The 18486-nt window shown below is 43.9% G+C and overlaps 1 protein-coding gene across 1 annotated transcript in view; it reads right to left on the reverse strand.

Moving 5' to 3' along the window:
- LOC126278799 (neural-cadherin-like) overlaps nt 1–1658 on the reverse strand; it is a 232353-nt gene extending 230695 nt beyond the window's left edge. The window contains exons 1-2 of the mRNA XM_049979072.1: nt 1655–1658; nt 1410–1525 (exon numbers count right to left, since the gene is read on the reverse strand). Of these exons, the coding sequence (XP_049835029.1) occupies nt 1410–1525; nt 1655–1658 (120 nt within the window). The remainder of the gene's footprint in view (nt 1–1409; nt 1526–1654) is intronic.
- Nucleotides 1659–18486: the final 16828 nt, after the last annotated feature.

The following is an 18486-nucleotide window of genomic DNA, read 5'->3' on the forward strand; positions in this document are numbered from 1 at the left end:
CATGTCGCCATCATCAGGTTTGATCGCCGAAATATTGTGCCCGTTGGACACTATAGACCGGCAGTACACCCGTGGATATTTTGATTGTCAAATACGCCGGGAGAAACTCAAGAATCACAAATTAAGTTTGGTTAAGCCACTTGTTGGGTTTACCCCGAGTTGGTGTTTGAGGGGTGAGATTGAGCCGGTAACTGACAAGGGGAGGCCGCCAATTGTGAAATTCAGATTCGATTCATACTGCGCATCATGGCCAGAGGTGTAATGTGGCAAAGAACCAAGATGCACTTCTCAGCCGTTGTCGAGAAAATCGACAGTTAAAAGAAACCGTTGCGGTGAAATACTCTCTACGATCAACACTTTTCTGCAGCGTCGTGGAGCAGCGGTAAGCGCTCGGGTTCGTAATCCAAAGGTCGCCGGATTAAATCTCGCGCCCTACAATTATTTTTATTATTAGTTTTTTGTAATTCAAATATATATATATACTATTATGTATGTTGGTGAAGGCGGATCGCTCTCCAATTGTACCGCCTCCATTTTTCCGTTTGTTTAACAGGGTGTACCAAAGCTCTGACGTCCGCACTGATTTTCGACGATGTTATAAGTTGCGCTAGGGACCGCACCTACCTTCTTTCGGAGTTAGCAGGCAACTACCCTGTTATGCGGCGGCTCGTTTCGGCCCATTCAACATCTGTCCTTAAATTGTAACGAGCGAGTACCGGAGTTTATATTTCATACCTGCCACAGCAAATTTGTGTTCGTAGGGTCTCTATTCTAATTCGAACGTTTGACTTACGCTATACGTATTCGTTTCGGAATATCGTTTCTACGTCTTCCGTTAACTATATATGGCTAACATTATGAAGACAATTAATAACATTTGTGAAATACAACTTTGTTTGCGGAAAACATAATGATGTTCGAAGTCGCCAGTTTTTCCACGACAAACGACTTTCAACAACTTATTATATGCATAATTGTTGCAACTGATTGCCGAGAAATATATGTAATTACAAAAAACAAATACTAAAAAAAAAAAAGGTTGCATGGCACGAGATTCGATCCGGTGACCTTAAGATTACGAACCCGAGCGCTTACCGCTGCGCCACGGCGCTGTAGAAAGTTGTTAATCGTAGAGAGTATTTCACCGCAACGGTTTCTTTTAACTGTCGATTTTCTCGACAACGGCTGAGAAGTGCATCTTGGTGCTTTGCCACATTACACCTCTGGATGAGCTTTTATTATGAGCAGTATCAATCGAATCTGAATTTCACAATTGGCGGCCTTCCCTTGTGAGTAAGGCCCCGCCTCGTCCACAGCAAATCCTGCCTTTCCTAAGTCCCTTGTTTCATACACTTTGTTACATTTACCTATAGAGAACAGCATCTGTGCTCGATCTGAGTTGTACCAACCATTTTGCGCTTTTCGTAATCGAGTTTTCCAGCCACCGCGACGCGCCCCGTGGTGGCGTCTATGGAGAAGGCGCCGTCTTCGTTGCCCGCCTCGATCTCGTAGCGGACAGCAGCATCTTAAAAAAAAAAAAAAAAAAATGAAGGAAACAACTTCAATCAGATTAAAGGATAAAAAGAATTAGCAGAAAAATTTATTTCAAAATGCAATAAGAAATGGGAGAATGTACATCATATCTAAACAAAACTCATTGTACATGCACAGATAATGATGAATGTGATTCTTACAGTAAATGTCTCAGTAAGGCACAGGCAGGTTATAACACTAAACCCCAACAGAACAAATAGTCCTGTCACGGGAAAAGCCACTTGTAACACTAATACACGGGAAACTGTGCATATAGTATGAACGTCATAAAAGTGCCTACTTTGCTCAACTGTCGTATAATGTTACTCCTTTTACAGGAGTTGACTGTGATGTATATTAATGAATATCGAAATCAGATTATTAGCTTCTTTTTAAAGAGTTTTCTAGAAACGCAGTAAAAGTGGAGTAATACTGCATCCAAGACCTTTCCGTATCAAATATATTAAGTGGTCTGGCTAATAGATTTACGATCGCCAGCCTGTCTAGACAAATAAGTGGTTAAGTTTCAGAAAAGCAGAAGAAGCAAATTTGGCCTATCTTCCTGTTGTTCCCTAACATAATTTCACAAATGAATATAACATTTTAGGATATGTCTCTGAGAAAGAATATCTTTTAATTACTACACCCTCATACATATAAAATTTTGATCTAGAAAGGTCGCGGATTTTCGATCGTCTGTAAGTACTAAGAAAATTTTGGCCGTGGGGGAGGGGGGCTACTTCTATGTTTGCGATTTGTATAACCAACAAATTAAATACTTAAATATTCTAATAGCATAATACACACATTTAAATTTATTAAGACACTTTGTTTATACCTTTCTTTTAATAAATGATCTGTCAAAAGCCAAAGGTATGATATGGTCACTCTGTATTGTCATTCATTATTTTTATGCATCCGTGCTTCAGTGTTACTAAGCCACAGTAATTTTCCTTTTGTAGCTCTTTGTACTGTACTGAACTTCATTTATAACGGAAAGAATTTTATCTTTATTTTACACAAAACTTAAGCTTGCAGAACATCAGTTTTTATGCATGAAGAGTTAGTCTTTCCAGCAAAACTTATTTGCTCACTTCACTTTACTTGTTACAACAAGGAGAGAGAGAATATTAAAACCGTTAAATTTGTCTGAAAACTTCTACTTGCGTACATAATCAAAATCAACACTTCTACTACGTAAGTCATACAGTACTTTTACATGCACTTTAAAAGTTAGTCCATAACAATTATTTTTAAACATTTATTCAGAGATGTAAATAAATGTAGCGTGACTAGGGCCTTCCGTCGGGTAGACCGTTCGCCGGGTACAAGTCTTTCGAATGGACGCCACTTCTGCGACCTGCACTTCGATGGGGATGAAATGATGATGATTAGGACAACACAACATCCAGTCCCTGAGCGAAGAAAATCTCCGACCCAGCCGGAATAGAAACGCGGGCCCTTAGGACTCACATTCTGTCGCGCTTACCATTTTGAATAAATGGTTCACGCCTCTACAATTCTAATTATACAGTTCATAGCCAGTTGGCTGCAGTCGTGTGGCGGATAGTAATGGCGGCTACAGTACCCGTGGTACGGCGTACAAGTTTCTTGAAGTATGGTTTAATTCATTCTTGTTGGCGTCATTTTAACGTCCATAACATAGCCCGACAACTTCTAACAAAGCCGTAATAATTCAGCAGTCGTTATCCGAGGCTATTGTGCAACAATTTCTAGGCAAGGCATTGCCGGTTCCATCCTAGTGTTGCTTCTGTCACTGTCACCTAAAGACTGTGTCCTCTCGTTCCCGCTCGCTCTACAGGTAGCACGCAAAAAAAGGCACCTTTTACGCTTCCCACAGTAACTTCCGTACAGTAAAAAAGCACTCCTTCTCTTACATAAAACATATCCTACACATTGTCCCTGAGCGTGTACCATTTTATACAAACGACAAATTTCAAAAATACACTCCTGGAAATTGAAATAAGAACACCGTGAATTCATTGTCCCAGGAAGGGGAAAGTTTATTGACACAATCCTGGGGTCAGATACATCACATGATTACACTGACAGAACCACAGGACATAGACACAGGCAACAGAGCATGCACAATGTCGGCACTAGTACAGTGTATATCCACCTCTCGCAGCAATGCAGGCTGCTATTCTAGTACAGTGTATATCCACCTTTCGCAGCAATGCAGGCTGCTATTCTCCGATGGAGACGACCGTAGAGATGCTGGATGTAGTCCTGTGGAACGGCTTGCCATGCCATTTCCACCTGGCGCCTCAGTTGGATCAGCGTTCGTAATGGACGTGCAGACCGCGTGAGACGACGCTTCATCCAGTCCCAAACATGCTCAATGGGGGACAGATCCGGAGATATTGCTGGCCAGGGTAGTTGACTTACACCTTCTAGAGCAAGTTGGGTGGCGCGGGATACATGCGGACGTGCTTTGTCCTGTTGGAACAGCAAGTTCCCTTGCCGGTCTAGGAATGGTAGAACGATGGGTTCGATGACGGTTTGGATGTACCGTGCACTATTCAGTGTCCCCTCGACGATCACCAGAGGTGTACGGCCAGTGTAGGAGATCGCTCCCCACACCATGATGCCGGGTGTTGGCCCTGTGTGCCTCGGTCGTATGCAGTCCTGATTGTGGCGCTCACCTGCACGGCGCCAAACACGCATACGACCATCATTGGCACCAAGGCAGAACCGACTCTCATCGCTGAAGACGACACGTCTCCATTCGTCCCTCCATTCACGCCTGTCGCGACACCACTGGAGGCGGGCTGCACGATGTTGGGGCGTGAGCGGAAGACGGCCTAACGGTGTGCGGGACCGTAGCCCAGCTTCATGGAGACGGTTGCGAATGGTCCTCGCCGATACCCCCGGAGCAACAGTGTCCCTAATTTGCTGGGAAGTGGCGGTGCGGTCCCCTACGGCACTGAGTAGGATCCTACGGTCTTGGCGTGCATCCGTGCGTCTCTGCGGTCCGGTCCCAGGTCGACGGGCACGTGCACCTTCCGCCGACCACTGGCGACAACATCGATGTACTGTGGAGACCTCACGCCCCACGTGTTGAGCAATTCGGCGGTACGTCCACCCGGCCTCCCGCATGCCCACTATACACCCTCGTTCAAAGTCCGTCAACTGCACATACGGTTCACGTCCACGTTGTCGCGGCATGCTACCAGTGTTAAAGACTGCGATGGAGCTCCGTATGCCACGGTAAACTGGCTGATACTGACGGCGGCGTTGCACAAATGCTGCGCAGCTAGCGCCATTCGACGGCCAACACCGCGGTTCCTGGTGTGTCCGCTGTGCCGTGCGTGTGATCATTGCTTGTACAGCCCGGAGCAAGTATGGTGGGTTTGACACACCGGTGTCAATGTGTTCTTTTTTCCATTTCCAGGAGTGTATATATAATTACACACACGAGGCCGCTCGGGGTAGCCGCGCGGTCTCAGGTGTTTTGTCACGGTCCGCGCGGCTCTCCCCGTTGGAGGTTCGAGTCCTCCCTCGGGGATGGGTGTGTGTGTCGTCCTTAGCCTAAGATAGTTTAAGTTAGCCTAAGTACTGTGTAAATTTAGGGACCGATACCCTCAGCACTTTGGTCCCATAAGACCTTATCGCAAATTTCCGAATTTTGTACACGCACGAACATTTTCATTTCATTAAGCGACAAAATAGTATTTAGTAAATGTTACATTTCATATATTTCTTTACGTAAGTTACAAACATACATTAGCAAAGTACTGTATTGTCCGTATTTTATAAATTAGATGAATGATTGAATAATAGTGTTAGAAAGTTAGCTCAACGAGATGAGCAATGACTGTATCTCTTAATGCTTATAAGGGTTGAGACATAACTCCTGAAAAGCGAGATGTGTCGGAAACGGCCGTTTTGTTACACAGACAGACCGAGGGCCTTGGTTCTACCTGCGGTAACCGTGCTGTTACCGAACTCAAGGAACGTTAATTCAGCAGCACATATTTACCGCCGTTCACACAGATCAACCAAAAAATTACGACTGGTGAACACTGCGAGAATGGAGGCCGCCTGGTGTCCTTGCGGTCACGTGGCGTGGCAATGAAAACATAACGGGCAGTCAAATGAAAACAGACAGATGGAAAAAATAAGTTAACTAGAGGGTGTTCCATTTATATGAAAACCGTACGCGCGTGGCTGTGTTTGCCAGCTACCGGAGCCTCGCAAGCTGGTCGAATGGGTTACCCTGTTTTAAGGCCGCAGTGCGCGCGTTTTCGGCCAGTCATTCAAACAGTGAAACAAACATCACAACTGTAACAGAGAAGTTTGCGACCGCAAGAAGTATAAAACCTAATTATTCCATTCCACGAAGAGTGTCTAGCTACGTTTCGACTGTGCGTCTGGCGATTGTTTAAACAGAAGGTTCCATTTGTCTGAATTCTAAATCGTGATGCAATTCACAAATTAGTGAATAAATTTCGTAAAACGGGAAGTGTTCATAATAATAAGGGGATTTGATGCTGTGTGGTACATAAAGCTGACGAACGCTGATATCAGGAGATCTTTACATGTCGTGGAGGTACAATAAACAATCATTATTGGTCCTCGCGACCTACGACTTTATCCTCTAGACAGCGAGGCGTGCTCGATGTCTGCATAGCGAAGGTGTAACGCCCTCGCATCGGGCCATTCACCTTTAATTTTTCATTCCGACGAGGAGTAAGCCGTTTTGATCCCGAGATGGCGAACTGAAGACAAATTTGAAAAAAATTCAAAAACATCTCTCGGATGATCTCGCAAATTTTACGCAGCAATGGAAGAAACTGACACTGTGCTCTAACGTTTCCCAACGCCTTGGACTCAGACAGTGGCGCCTCACCACCAGAGAAGGCACAATAGCTACTACTTGTTCGTCAACTACTTCCCAGCTGCGTGCCGCAATGGCAGAAAATAGGATTTGTCTGGAATGGCAGCGTCTGCTAAACTCAGTGCGCCATGAAATACGCAAGAAGATCGATAACCGCAGTAACCAAGTATGAGCCAACACAATTTCCACTCTGAAACTCAGCGTAGGCCCGGCGTGGAAGGAGATACTACGCTTCCTTTCTCGAAAGAGGATTCCTTCACCTCAAGTTGGAAATACGGTGGTAACAGGCTTCAATGCAAAGACTGAGGGCCTGGAGGATGTCTTTACGAACGATTTCCAGCCAATAGACGATCTGATGCATCAGGTACAAGATGAAAGGCTACCAAGATTCTATGGAACCACATGCAGATGAAGAAACATAGACACAGTTACGGTGGACATGTTCGCTGCCAGCTTGACCGCTTAACACTAAGGAAGGCTGGAGGGACGGCCCTTATCTCCTACGGCATGCTTCTCTACCTGCCGCTGACGGATGTTGATCACGTTGTGATCCTTTTCAAGCCGGTAATGAGAATAGGTAACTTCCATACGGCACGGAAACAATGGCTATCGTGGCCAATCTCAACCTGGGACAGACACACGATCCTCGCTGCCGACAGTATAGCTACTTTCTGGGGTATAGCCAGAGTCTCTCGAAGATATTCGAGAGTATCCAATAGCGACGTCTACTGGACCACGTGGAAGCGGACAACCTTTTATCAGATGTCCAGTTTCAGTTTTGGAAATGTTATTCCACAGTCAAACAAGTCCTACACTTTGTGGAGGGCGCAATGGACGCTTTTCGCCTCCACAGCTTCTGTGGAGCCCTGCTGCTAGATGGCACCATAGCTTCCGCCTCTGAATAGCATGAACTAAAATCAAGAGTTTGCTTAGTCGAAAAGCTTACATTCAAAAGATATTTGTACTATTATATGTTGTCAAGCCTTCGTACAACTATATCGTGAATCCTTATTGAGTGTGTTATGGTACCTGTTGTCGAAGGGTGATATTTTCAGCACAATATATTTCGGCGCTACGTTGTCCCATTACCAAATGCTTCAAGCTTCTATGCCATTAGGTGCCGTAAAATATAAGAAACCTAGCAGCAAACATGCACTGTCAAACTCTGAACTCTTCATAGAACATCTCACGTTGGAGCGTTACACTGTGAAGGCGTAGTTGTAAACTAACGACAGCCTTCAGTTAACGACTGCTTTGAGAGTATAACGCACCAACGTGAGATATTCTACGAAGAGTTTTGTGTGTGACAATGCACGTTCACTGCTGGATTTTTACGTAATGTCTAACGCCTAATGGCATAGAAGCCTTAAGCACCTGAGAACAGGAATTTTTTTCCATTTTGAATTTCGATTCCCCCGGGTTGACAGCAGCTTAATACGCCGCTCTACAGCCGATAGAAGAGTTAAAAACATAATGGGAAGATGACAAACAATAAGTAATGGCGATAAAACGGTTAAAACAGTAAAATGGGGGAAAGTTGCGGAAGTTAAAATAGAAAAAACACGGGGTTGATGATGGTAATGAAGACACAATTAAGAAAACACAACTACAGTATGGTTTCTGTTTGCAACACTTTAAAAAGGAGGCACACAACACTGAACACTCAAATACTGTACCAGAGATTACAGACAAAGACAACACACCACATCCTGAAGCAGATGGGTGGGGGGGAGGAGAACCCGGACGGATGAGGGGAAAAAGGGGTGGGGAAAGCAAAAAAGGGGAGGGGGAGCCGATGGACGGAGAGGACACTGAAAAAGGGGGGGAGCAGGGCGGGAGCGAGAAAAAGAGTGAGGAAGACAGTGCAGGGGAAAGAAAAAGGACTTGGGGGGAGAGAATGGAGTCAAGGAGTTGGTAGGGGGAGAAAAAACAGTATGGAAAGGGGGAAGGAGAGGGAGGCTGGGGAAAGGACAGAGGAGAGGGAGGGAGGGGAAGGTGAGGATCAAAGTTTGTTGGAGGGATAAATGGAGGGAGAGAAGGCATCATCCAGAAGGCGGAGTGAGAACAGGACCCACTACATCTGCTTACATACTCCACGAGTCACTGTATGGTGTGTGGAGGAGTACCACTACTATGGTAGACATTTCCTTCACCGTTCCACTCGTAAACAGCACCTCATAATTTCTCGAATCTTATCTTCGTGGCCCTTTCGCGGAATATACATGGTGATTAAAAAGAAAGTTAAACTTTCAAACAGCTGTGGAATTAACACCACAGGTCAGAATGATGTCAAATTGCAACGGAATATCATCGGGGAAGGGGGAAAACGTATGGCAGAAGAAAAATAGAGAGTTACAAAATGCAGCAATAGCGTGCACTGTAAGCATCATAATTTAACAGTGGCCGACTACAAATGACAAATGAATCATACATCAATGGCTAAGGTGTACGTTTGACGTTAAACAAACTGTACTACTCAGTATTTATGGGTGTACAGGTGAGATACTGTTAGTTACGTAAGCCCATCCACCATGGCACAGCCACGTCAGACCGGATGGGAAATCGATTTTTAATTGTCCGCATAAAAAGCATCACTCACATCGGTTTTTTTAAATTATCATGAGGTCAGAAACTGCATAAAAAGCATCAATCAAAATCAAATCGGATTGTTTATTTCCATGTGAGTGGCACAAAACATGTTCAATATGCTGTCCACCGTTTTCCGCAAAAGTTGAAATCGAGAAACATATAATGGAACGTAAATTGTAAAAAAAACTTTGACTCTAGGTTAGGGAGATCAGATGTGTTTTATGTTGGAGAGATTTTTCTGTTGTCGTGCGACGCAATTAACCTCCATTGTAAATTCGATGGCATAATAAACAAATTCAAGAAAATGTTACGCATTCTAGAGATTTCAGGTGGAGCAGTTCCGACCAGTAGTATCAGCGAGATCGAGGCTGCGGGATGTAGATCGAGCTCTTCTGTGGTATTTAAGACCAAAGAGTTATATTCTTCAGTTTTTAAAAGACTGAAGCTAAAACCTAAATAAAACCACTGCAAATCATAACTAAAAATAACAAAAATAAATAAGAAGGAGAGAATTTTCTTAAACAAATTTCTTGGACAAATAAATAAATAAATAAAATTAAAGTATAATGAAAACAGCATGTTCCACAACTGACTGAAGTGCTTCAGGGGTAACGTCCAGAATGTGTTGCGGAATGCGTGGCTTCAATGCAACGAAATTTGCAATTGGAACACTGAACACAACGTCTTTCAGACAGCCACACAGCCAGAAGACACACGGGTTAAGACCAGGTGATCGGGACGGCCAGGCTGTAGGGAAATGATTGCTGATAATTCTAGTATTTCCGAAGTGGCGCTTCAGCAGCTGCTTAACTGATTTGCAATGTGCGTAGGTGCACCATCTATCATAAAAATGATCCTATCCGCACATCCATGCTGTTGGAGAGCTGGAATGACGCGATTGCGCAAAAGACACTCATAGCGCTTACTAGTGATGGTGCAGATAACAGTATCGGAAGCATCTGTCCCTTCGAAATAATAGGGCCCTATGATAAATGATGCAGTATACCTGCACCACACAGTGACCTTTTCAGGATGAAGTGGTACTGGATGATTCTTGTATGTATTTTCCGTTGCCCTCCCTGTCAGGTGGAAGTCAGTTTCGTCTGTCCATAAAATCTTACACCGCCAATCATTGCCCAGTTCCATGGGAGAGAAATTCTAAAGCGAAGGTCTCTCTTGTTTGCAGGTCAACAGGAAGCAACTCGGGCACATGAGTAATTTTGAATGGATGGCAAAGAAGGATGTCTCATAGGATTTTACGCACTGTTCTCAAGGGTATGTCCAATGCTCGGGCAATTCTCCGTGAACACCACGACTCGTCTCCTCCTGCACTGCTGTGGCCACTGCTTACACTAACGTCGAATCAATTCGTTTCCGCCCTCTACCAGGTTGACCACCAAAAGAACCCGTCTTTTCGAATTTCCGAATTATTTTCTTCAGACCCATAGCAGTCATTGGACCAATGCCATTTTTTCAAATCCTTCAGTGTCCAGAATTTCTGCAGAGCGACGTGTGCACAGTCATCATTTTTGTAATACAGTTTTACAAGCAGAATGCGATCCTGCATTCAGACAGTCATGGCGAACGTCCCTGACGCTAAAGGAGGAAAGCCTTTCGTTTTTCCTTTATTAGAAGTCGATCCTCCCCCCATCCCCCCCCAGAGGGGGGGGGGGGCGGGCTGGCAGCAGCACAATACGCCGCTCTGCAGACTACAGAAAAGTTAAAAAAAAAAAAAAAACAGAATTGGGAGGTATGAAAATGAAAGCAGGCGACAAAATGGCGTCTGTTAAAAACTCAAAGAAGGCGAAAAAGTTGCGAAGAAAATATAAAACCAAAAGATCGGTTATACTGATTAAAACACTTAACAAGTAGACAGGCACAGTTAAAAAACACGGTGACAATCTGGTTTCTGTACAATATAGTTCAAAAGACACCTAGCAACAGTATGGTGGCTCGTTGCAACACTGATAGGGGACGCACATCACTGAACACTTACTTAAAACACCACTATTGAGGCGACACAGCACCAGGTGGGGGCGGAGGGAGGACCCAGACAAATGAGGGAGAGGAAAGGGGGGAGATGATGGAGGGAGAGGACATAGAAAAAATGGGCAGGGCAGACGCGAGAAGGCGTGGGGAAGGCATTGGAGGGGAAAGCAAAAAGATTCTGGAGAGAGAAGGGAGTCAGAGGGGGGGTTGGCGGGGAAAAACAGGATGGAAGTTGGAGGGAGAGAAGGAGCCTTTGAAAAGGACAGAGGGACAGAGGGGGAGGTGAGGATCAGAGTTGATAGGAGGGATAAATGGAGGGAGAGAACACATCATCCAGGAGGGGGAGTCAATGGAAGCCACCTTGGGAAAGGAGATGAAGACTGTAGAGGTGGAGGGTTGTTGGGACACAACAGTGAAGGATTGGCAGAGGGTGGGGGTTGGGGAGGAGAGGAGCAACCAGGGGATGACAGTGGCCAAGTTGGCAGAAGGTGTAGAGGACGCAGATATGTTCGAGGAAAAGGAGCAGATGTCATAGAGGATCTGTGTGGGGGATGGGAGGCGTATATGGAAGGTCAGGCGGAGTGCATGGCGCTCGAGGATGTGGAGGGACATAGAATTTGGAGGGGGTGGGGTGGGGTGGATATGCAGTTGGGACTACTATAACACAGGAAAGGACGAATTAAGGATTTGTAGGTGTGTTGGTTTCAGCCCCTATCTCTGGCCAGAGAGGTGTTTAACGAGTCGGAAGCAATTGTGGGCTTTGTATTGGATAGAGCGGAGATGAGGGATCCAGCCAAGGTGACGGAAAATGGTGAGGCCAAGGTACGTGAGGGTGTGGGAGAGGCGGGCAGGACAGGTGCAGATGTAAGGGAAAATCAAGGAGCTGAAAGGAGAGAGTGGTACGACCTATGATGATTGCCTGGGTCTCAGGAGGATTTATTTTCAGGAGCCACTGGTTACATGACGCGGCAAAGAGGTGAAGGTGATTCTGGAGAAGGCGTTGGGACCGTTGAAGGGTAAGAGCGAGGACAAGGAAGGCAGTGTCATCGGTATACCGCAGGAGGTGTACTGCAGGGGAGGGGGGAGGGGGGTTCGGGCATATCTGCTGTGTACAGGAGGTGAGAGGGCAGAGCCCTGGGGCACACCTGCAGAGGATGAGAAGGTGTGGAAATCGGCGTTATGGATGGTATCATAGTAGGGGCGGCGGGAGAGGAAGGAGGCAATCAGACAGTCATAGGTGATAGAAGATGCGTACGTGTGGAGTTTAAACAAGAGTCCGGGATGCCATACACGGTTGTAGGCCTTTTAGCGGTTCAGGGAGACAGAAATGGCGGAGCGACGGGAGTTAAGCCGGAGGGAGAGGAGAGAAAAAGCCGTGTACCCGTCGTTTTTATAACAACTTCAATGGGTTGTGCGCATGGCAGGTGTTTTAATTTACGTATTCTGACACATACAGCGCTACCTATTGATCAAATTTCACACTTTTTTTCTTCTGCCATACGTTTTCCCCCTTCCCCGATAATATTCATTAGCAATTTGAAATCATTTTGACCAGTGGTGTTATTTCTACAGCGTTCTGAAGGTTTAATTATAATCACCCTGTATATTGGCGGCAGTAGAATCTTTCTGCCCTTAGGTTAAAATGTACGCTCTCTAAATTTTCTCAGTAGTGTACCTCTAAAATATCTTCGTCTTATCTTCGGGAATTCAAACTTGGGTTACCGAAGTATCTCCATGATATTTGTGTGTTGTTCGAAACTACACGTAGCAGATCTAGCAGCCTACCTCTTATTTTCTTCGACGTCTTCCTTTATCCTGACTTAGTACAAATTCCGAACACTCTAAGTAGTACTCAAGAACAGATCACACTAGCGTCCTACATGCAAGCTCCTTAAGAGATGAAGCACAGTTTCCCAAATTCTCCCAGCAAACCGAAGTCGACCATTCGCCTTCCTTACCGCCATAGTCACATGCTCGTTCCATTTCATGTCGCTCTGCAATGTTAGTCCCAGGTATTTAAACGACGTGACAGTGTCTAGCAGGACACTGATAATTTGTATTCGAACATTACGTAATTGCTTTTCCCAGACATCTGCGTTAACTTAGATTTTTCTGCATTTATAGCTATCTGCCATTCATCACCAACTAGAAATTGGGTATCAGCCCGTAGCCTCCTAGAGTCACTCAAATTCAACACGTCCCCGTACACTATAGGATCATCAGGGAACAATCGTAGACAGCTGCCCACTCTGTCTGTCAGATCATATATGTATACGGAAAGTAATAGAGGTCTTCTTACACTTCCCTGGAGCACTCCTAATGAAAACCTTATCTGTGATGAACGCTCGCTGTAAGGACAACGTATCTGAGAAATCTTCGAACCACTCACATGTCAGGGAATCTGTTCCGTATGGCTGTACATTGGTTGACAGTTTCCAATGAGGCACCGTGTAAAATGCTTTGTTAAAATCTAGAAATATGAAGTCTGCCTGTTGCACTTCAGCTACAGTTCTCAGTGTGTCAGAAAAGAACAAACTGAATCTCGCTCGAGCCATGCTTTCTAAAACCATGCTGATTCGTGGACAGCGCGCTTTTTCCAAGTAATTCGGAACATTACGCTGGGCGAGAGATAGGCTATAAATGGAAGCCAGGTAAGGGACTAATGCCAGAGAGTACTCTTTATAAAACCAAACTGGGATTCCTTCTGGACTTGGTCCCTTATTTGTTTTAAATTCTTTCAGCTGTTTCTGTAAGCCATGATATATATTACTATGTCGTTCATAGGGGAATGTGTGTGATGTTCAAACGATGATACGTTGTACGATTCTTCTGTGTGGTTGACTTATGAAATGTGAAATTAAAAAAAAAGTATAGTCCCAAAACATATTGTGCTAATAATACTAATACGCATTTGACAACTGATGGCGTAATATTCATAGCTTTGGTATTTTCATTAATTAGAATAAAACTACAATCATTAGCGGCTCATAACCATACAGTAGCTTTAGGTGTTAGCGAGCGATTTTGCTTCTGCTGTAGTGTTCTTTCAACCGTGTTAGTTTCCGCCGTTAATTGTGACACACCATGAATGTATATATAATTGTATTCTCTCTCAAACCAAGCTGCTGCGGCTTATAAAGCCTTTCAAGATTCAGTAAATTTTTGGTTTGTGTATACTGTACTACAATCAGACCGCATCGACAAATTAGTGAATTAAAATTCCCAATAAATAGTGGGATGCACAGCAATGGACCCTGAAACTCAAAAAACATGTGAGAATACAGAAATGAAATCTTACCGAGAATGTTCATCACTGCAAAAAATCACTGAAGAACTCCCTTAAGTTGAAATAGATTTTTCCCTACATTAAGGAACACGTAAAGTAATGTTAAATATAGAACAGCCACAATTTTGGTCTATCGTGGCTGAAATGGATGTTTCTGTAATAACGTTTATACTCTCCAAGGGCAGCGTAGCTCAAATTGTTTCAAGACACGGGTTATATATTCGTGTTTTCTCTGTGTTGTTAGTTTTACCATGACGTGATGGCTGAATAGTTCCAGGGAAAAAATGGCTCTGAGCACTATGGGACTTAACATCTGAGGTCATCAGTCCCCTAGAACTTAGAACTACTTAAACCTAACTAACCTAAGGACATCACACACATCCTTGCACGAAGCAGGATTCGAACCTGCGACCGTAGCAGTCGCGCGGCTCCGGACTAAAGGGCCTAGAACCGCACGGCCACCGCGGCCGGCAATACTTCCTTGACTGTTTAATAGAGAAAAAGCGTACCGCTTAACTCTCATCATTAGTGACACTAGTTTGTGAGGTTGTTGCCGTAAAGCCGGCCCATAATGCTCAGAGCCATTTGAACCATATTTTTTTTGTTGCCGTAAAATCAGCGTTGTGAAAATAAATTGCTACTATGATACACATTTCAGTATTATTTTCTCTTAAAATCCTTCCTTTACATCTACAGTTTTGAGTAGCAGCGCATTTAAGGTACTACTCCATCAATCGACATTTGATCACAGATGAGCGCTTGCGTTGCTTCTACACTACTGGCCATTAAAGTTACTGCACCAAGAAGAAATGCAGATGATAAACGGGTATTCATTGGACAAATATATTATGCCAGAACCGACATGTGATTAGATTTTCACACAATTTGGGTGCGTAGATCCAGAGAAATCAGTAAACAGAACAACCACCTCTGGCCGTAAAAACGGCCTTGATACGCCTGGGCATTGAGCCAAACAGAGCTTGGATGGCGTGTACAGGTACACCTGTCCATGCAGCTTCAACACGATACCACAGTTCATCAGGAGTAGTGACTGGCGTATTGTGACGAGCCAGTTGCTCGGCCACCATTGACCAGACATTTTCAATTGGTGAGAGATCTGGAGGATGTGATGGCCAGAGCAGCAGTCGAACATTTTCAGTATTCAGAAAGGCCCGTACAGGACCTGCAACATTTTGTTGTGCATTATCTTGCTGATATGTAGGGTTTCGCAGGGATCGAATGAAGGGTAGAGCCACGGGTCGTAACACTTCTGAAAAGTAACGTCCACTGATCAAAGTGCCGTCAGTGTGAACAAGAGGTGACGTCCATTCACCGCTATGTCACCAAACACGGATGCGACCATCATGATGCTGTAAACAGAACCTGGATTCATCCGAAAAAATGATGTTTTGCCATTCGTGCACCCAGGTTCGTCGTTGAGTTCACATCGCTCCTGTCTGTGTTGCAGCGTTAAGGGTAACCGCAGCCATGGCCTTTGAGCTGATAGTCATTGCTGCTGCAAACGTTGTCGAGCTGTTCGTGCAGGTGTTGTTGTCTTGCAAACGTCCCCATCTGTTGACTCAGCGATCGGGACGTGGCTGCACGATCCGTTTCAGCCATGCGGATAAGGTGCCTGTCATCTCGACTACTAGTGATACGAGGCCGTTGGGATCCATCACTGCGTTCCGTATTACCTTCCTGAACCCACCGATTCCATATTCTGCTAACAGTCATTGGATCTCTACCAACGCGAGCAGCAATGTCGCGATATGATAAACCGCAATCGCGGTTTCTCCTCCTTACACCAGGCATCACAACAACGTTTCATCAGGCAACGCCGGGCAACTGCTGTTTGTGTATGAGAAATGGGTTGGAAACTTTAAACATTTCAGCACGTTGTAGGTGTCGCCACCGGCGCCAACCTTGTGTGAATGCTCTGAAAAGCTAATCATTTGCATATCACAGGATCTTCTTCCTGTCGGTTAAATTTAGCATCTGTAGCACGTCATCTTCGTGGTGCAGCAATTTCAATGGCCAGGAGTGTATTTCTTCTTTAGGCATGGGCACACACTAAATAACTGTTTTTAAATGTCATTCTCGAAATTACAACCCAGTACGATCATGACAGCTTAAAGATCGTTATAATGAATTTGTTTACATGAATTAGTTGTTGTTCACAACGCGACTGTACTAACGTCTGAAGATGTTATCACTCCTCCGTAATACTTCCGAAGTATCTCACTCACCATTTGTTTATCTTTTACGTCGTAGTTTCTTAGTGTATACACTTTGTAGCATTACTTTAAGGTCCATCAGGGTAATCTGTTTGTGCAATTCACGTTTGATTCAAACATTATACGAAGAAGTCTTTGTGCTTTCCATGACAATTTCATTAGAGACTGACAACACCTCAAGAGGTGGAGGTCAGATGTTTACCCTCTCGTTCTGCACGAGGAAGAATTGCAAACAAGCCATCCTCTGAGCATTATACGAATGTTATCGGAAGGAAAACAAATTTCCAATGGCAGACTACGTCTCACATCTCCACTCAGTGGGATGGACAACAAAGGATGCACATCTGATCGATAATCATCGCGTGAAGAACTTGCCAGAAAAGATAGCATCGGCGCCAGCGACTTGTTTTTTCACAAGCAACACGCATCTCATTTTTTTCCTTTTCTCAGTGCACTCAAGCTTGATTCAGATCTCTAGTTCGATGAGAAAAGCTGTCAGTGACTTAGAGGTAACGATTATGAATTTAGTGCGACTTGTGGCACTTAGCGCTTACTTTTCATATTACATAAATGAACACCATACTTGTCACTGACTATTTAGTGTCAAAAGCAACTACGATTAAAAAAAACTTGAATGAACCCCAAGCACGAGAGATGTTCACCTACAACGTGCTTAAGTCTATGATCGAGAACGGAATGCTGGTATTCCACCGAACTGAGATTGTACAGAAAGTTTCTGTGAGATATGCTATTAGGGCAGTACTGCTACTTTGAATCGGTGACTTGAATGGTAAGTTGTTCGCGCTCGATTCTATTGCGACAGACTCTCTTTCGTATACACGCACCCACGGTGACGGCATAAAATGCACTTTAGGGAACGGGAAATGCACTTGGGGTCGTCGAAATAAGATGGTCGTATAATATACATGACAGAGATTTTGAAATAGTAAAGATGGAAAATGGAATTGAATCACTTGTTACTAAAAGAGGATAACTCCTCAAAAATTGAAAATGCAAAGTTTTTTTGTTTCGGTTTCTTGAGGCCTAGAGATGCAGCGATTGGACCTAAATTGGGACGCCATCGATGCTTTTTGTTGCTTATAGAGGGCGGATTTAATTCGGAATTTGTTTCTAGAACGGTATTACGCCAGACAGTTATGTTTTAGACATAACCATGTGCCAGGGCTAGAATCATACTGAATGAATCTGCGATTTTTGTCGTAACCTTTGACTGTTTATTTCACAGGTAATATTTAGGGAACAGCTCAGAGTTTGAATTTTCACTGATTAAGAAACAAGGATGGAAACATAATCTCTTTTCAGTATGATACGGCTTTTTAATTTTAAAGAACATGAAAATAGTTGAAAGGATATTTTATTGTTTTCATGAGGGCCATGGTAAGAAAGGTCATAATGAAGTCTGACAAACTCTGACACTATTTTCCCATTAGAGGACACTCGTATCCACCGTCTGAAATACATTACATACCCATAGTATTGAGTGATTTTAATCATCTGAGGGCGTTGCCTACCAGAGAAGTGAATAACGATGAAACCTGACGAGAACCAGTTGCTTTTTTTAACGTGGTTTGCGTGCATTTTTGGATGAGCTATTGACGTGTGGAAAGACTTAGCGTTTCGAAACTAATATTAAACTTACATGGTGGTTTAGTTTTAAAAGCTTTGAGAAACAATATGACGTATGTTTATGATTTGAATGTGCTTTATAACGTGATTTTATATGGTAATAACACCTCTTTCTGTGTAATATTACGTTCAGCACAGACATTACATTCGCTGCACTCTAAGACTGTCATTATTAGGTTATATTTCCTTACTTTCATGTAATTTAATTGAATAGTTTAAATTATTTGTTTCGTCATTTATGTCTACAAAAGGACACCTGTAGAAGATTTAAATCAACATAGCATCTACAAATATTTTTCAAACTAGGTAATATTAGCCTTACACATTCCAGAACATGAATTGTTTCA

The sequence above is a fragment of the Schistocerca gregaria genome, chromosome 6 (assembly GCF_023897955.1).
Source record: "Schistocerca gregaria isolate iqSchGreg1 chromosome 6, iqSchGreg1.2, whole genome shotgun sequence".
Lineage (NCBI taxonomy): Eukaryota > Metazoa > Arthropoda > Insecta > Orthoptera > Acrididae > Schistocerca > Schistocerca gregaria.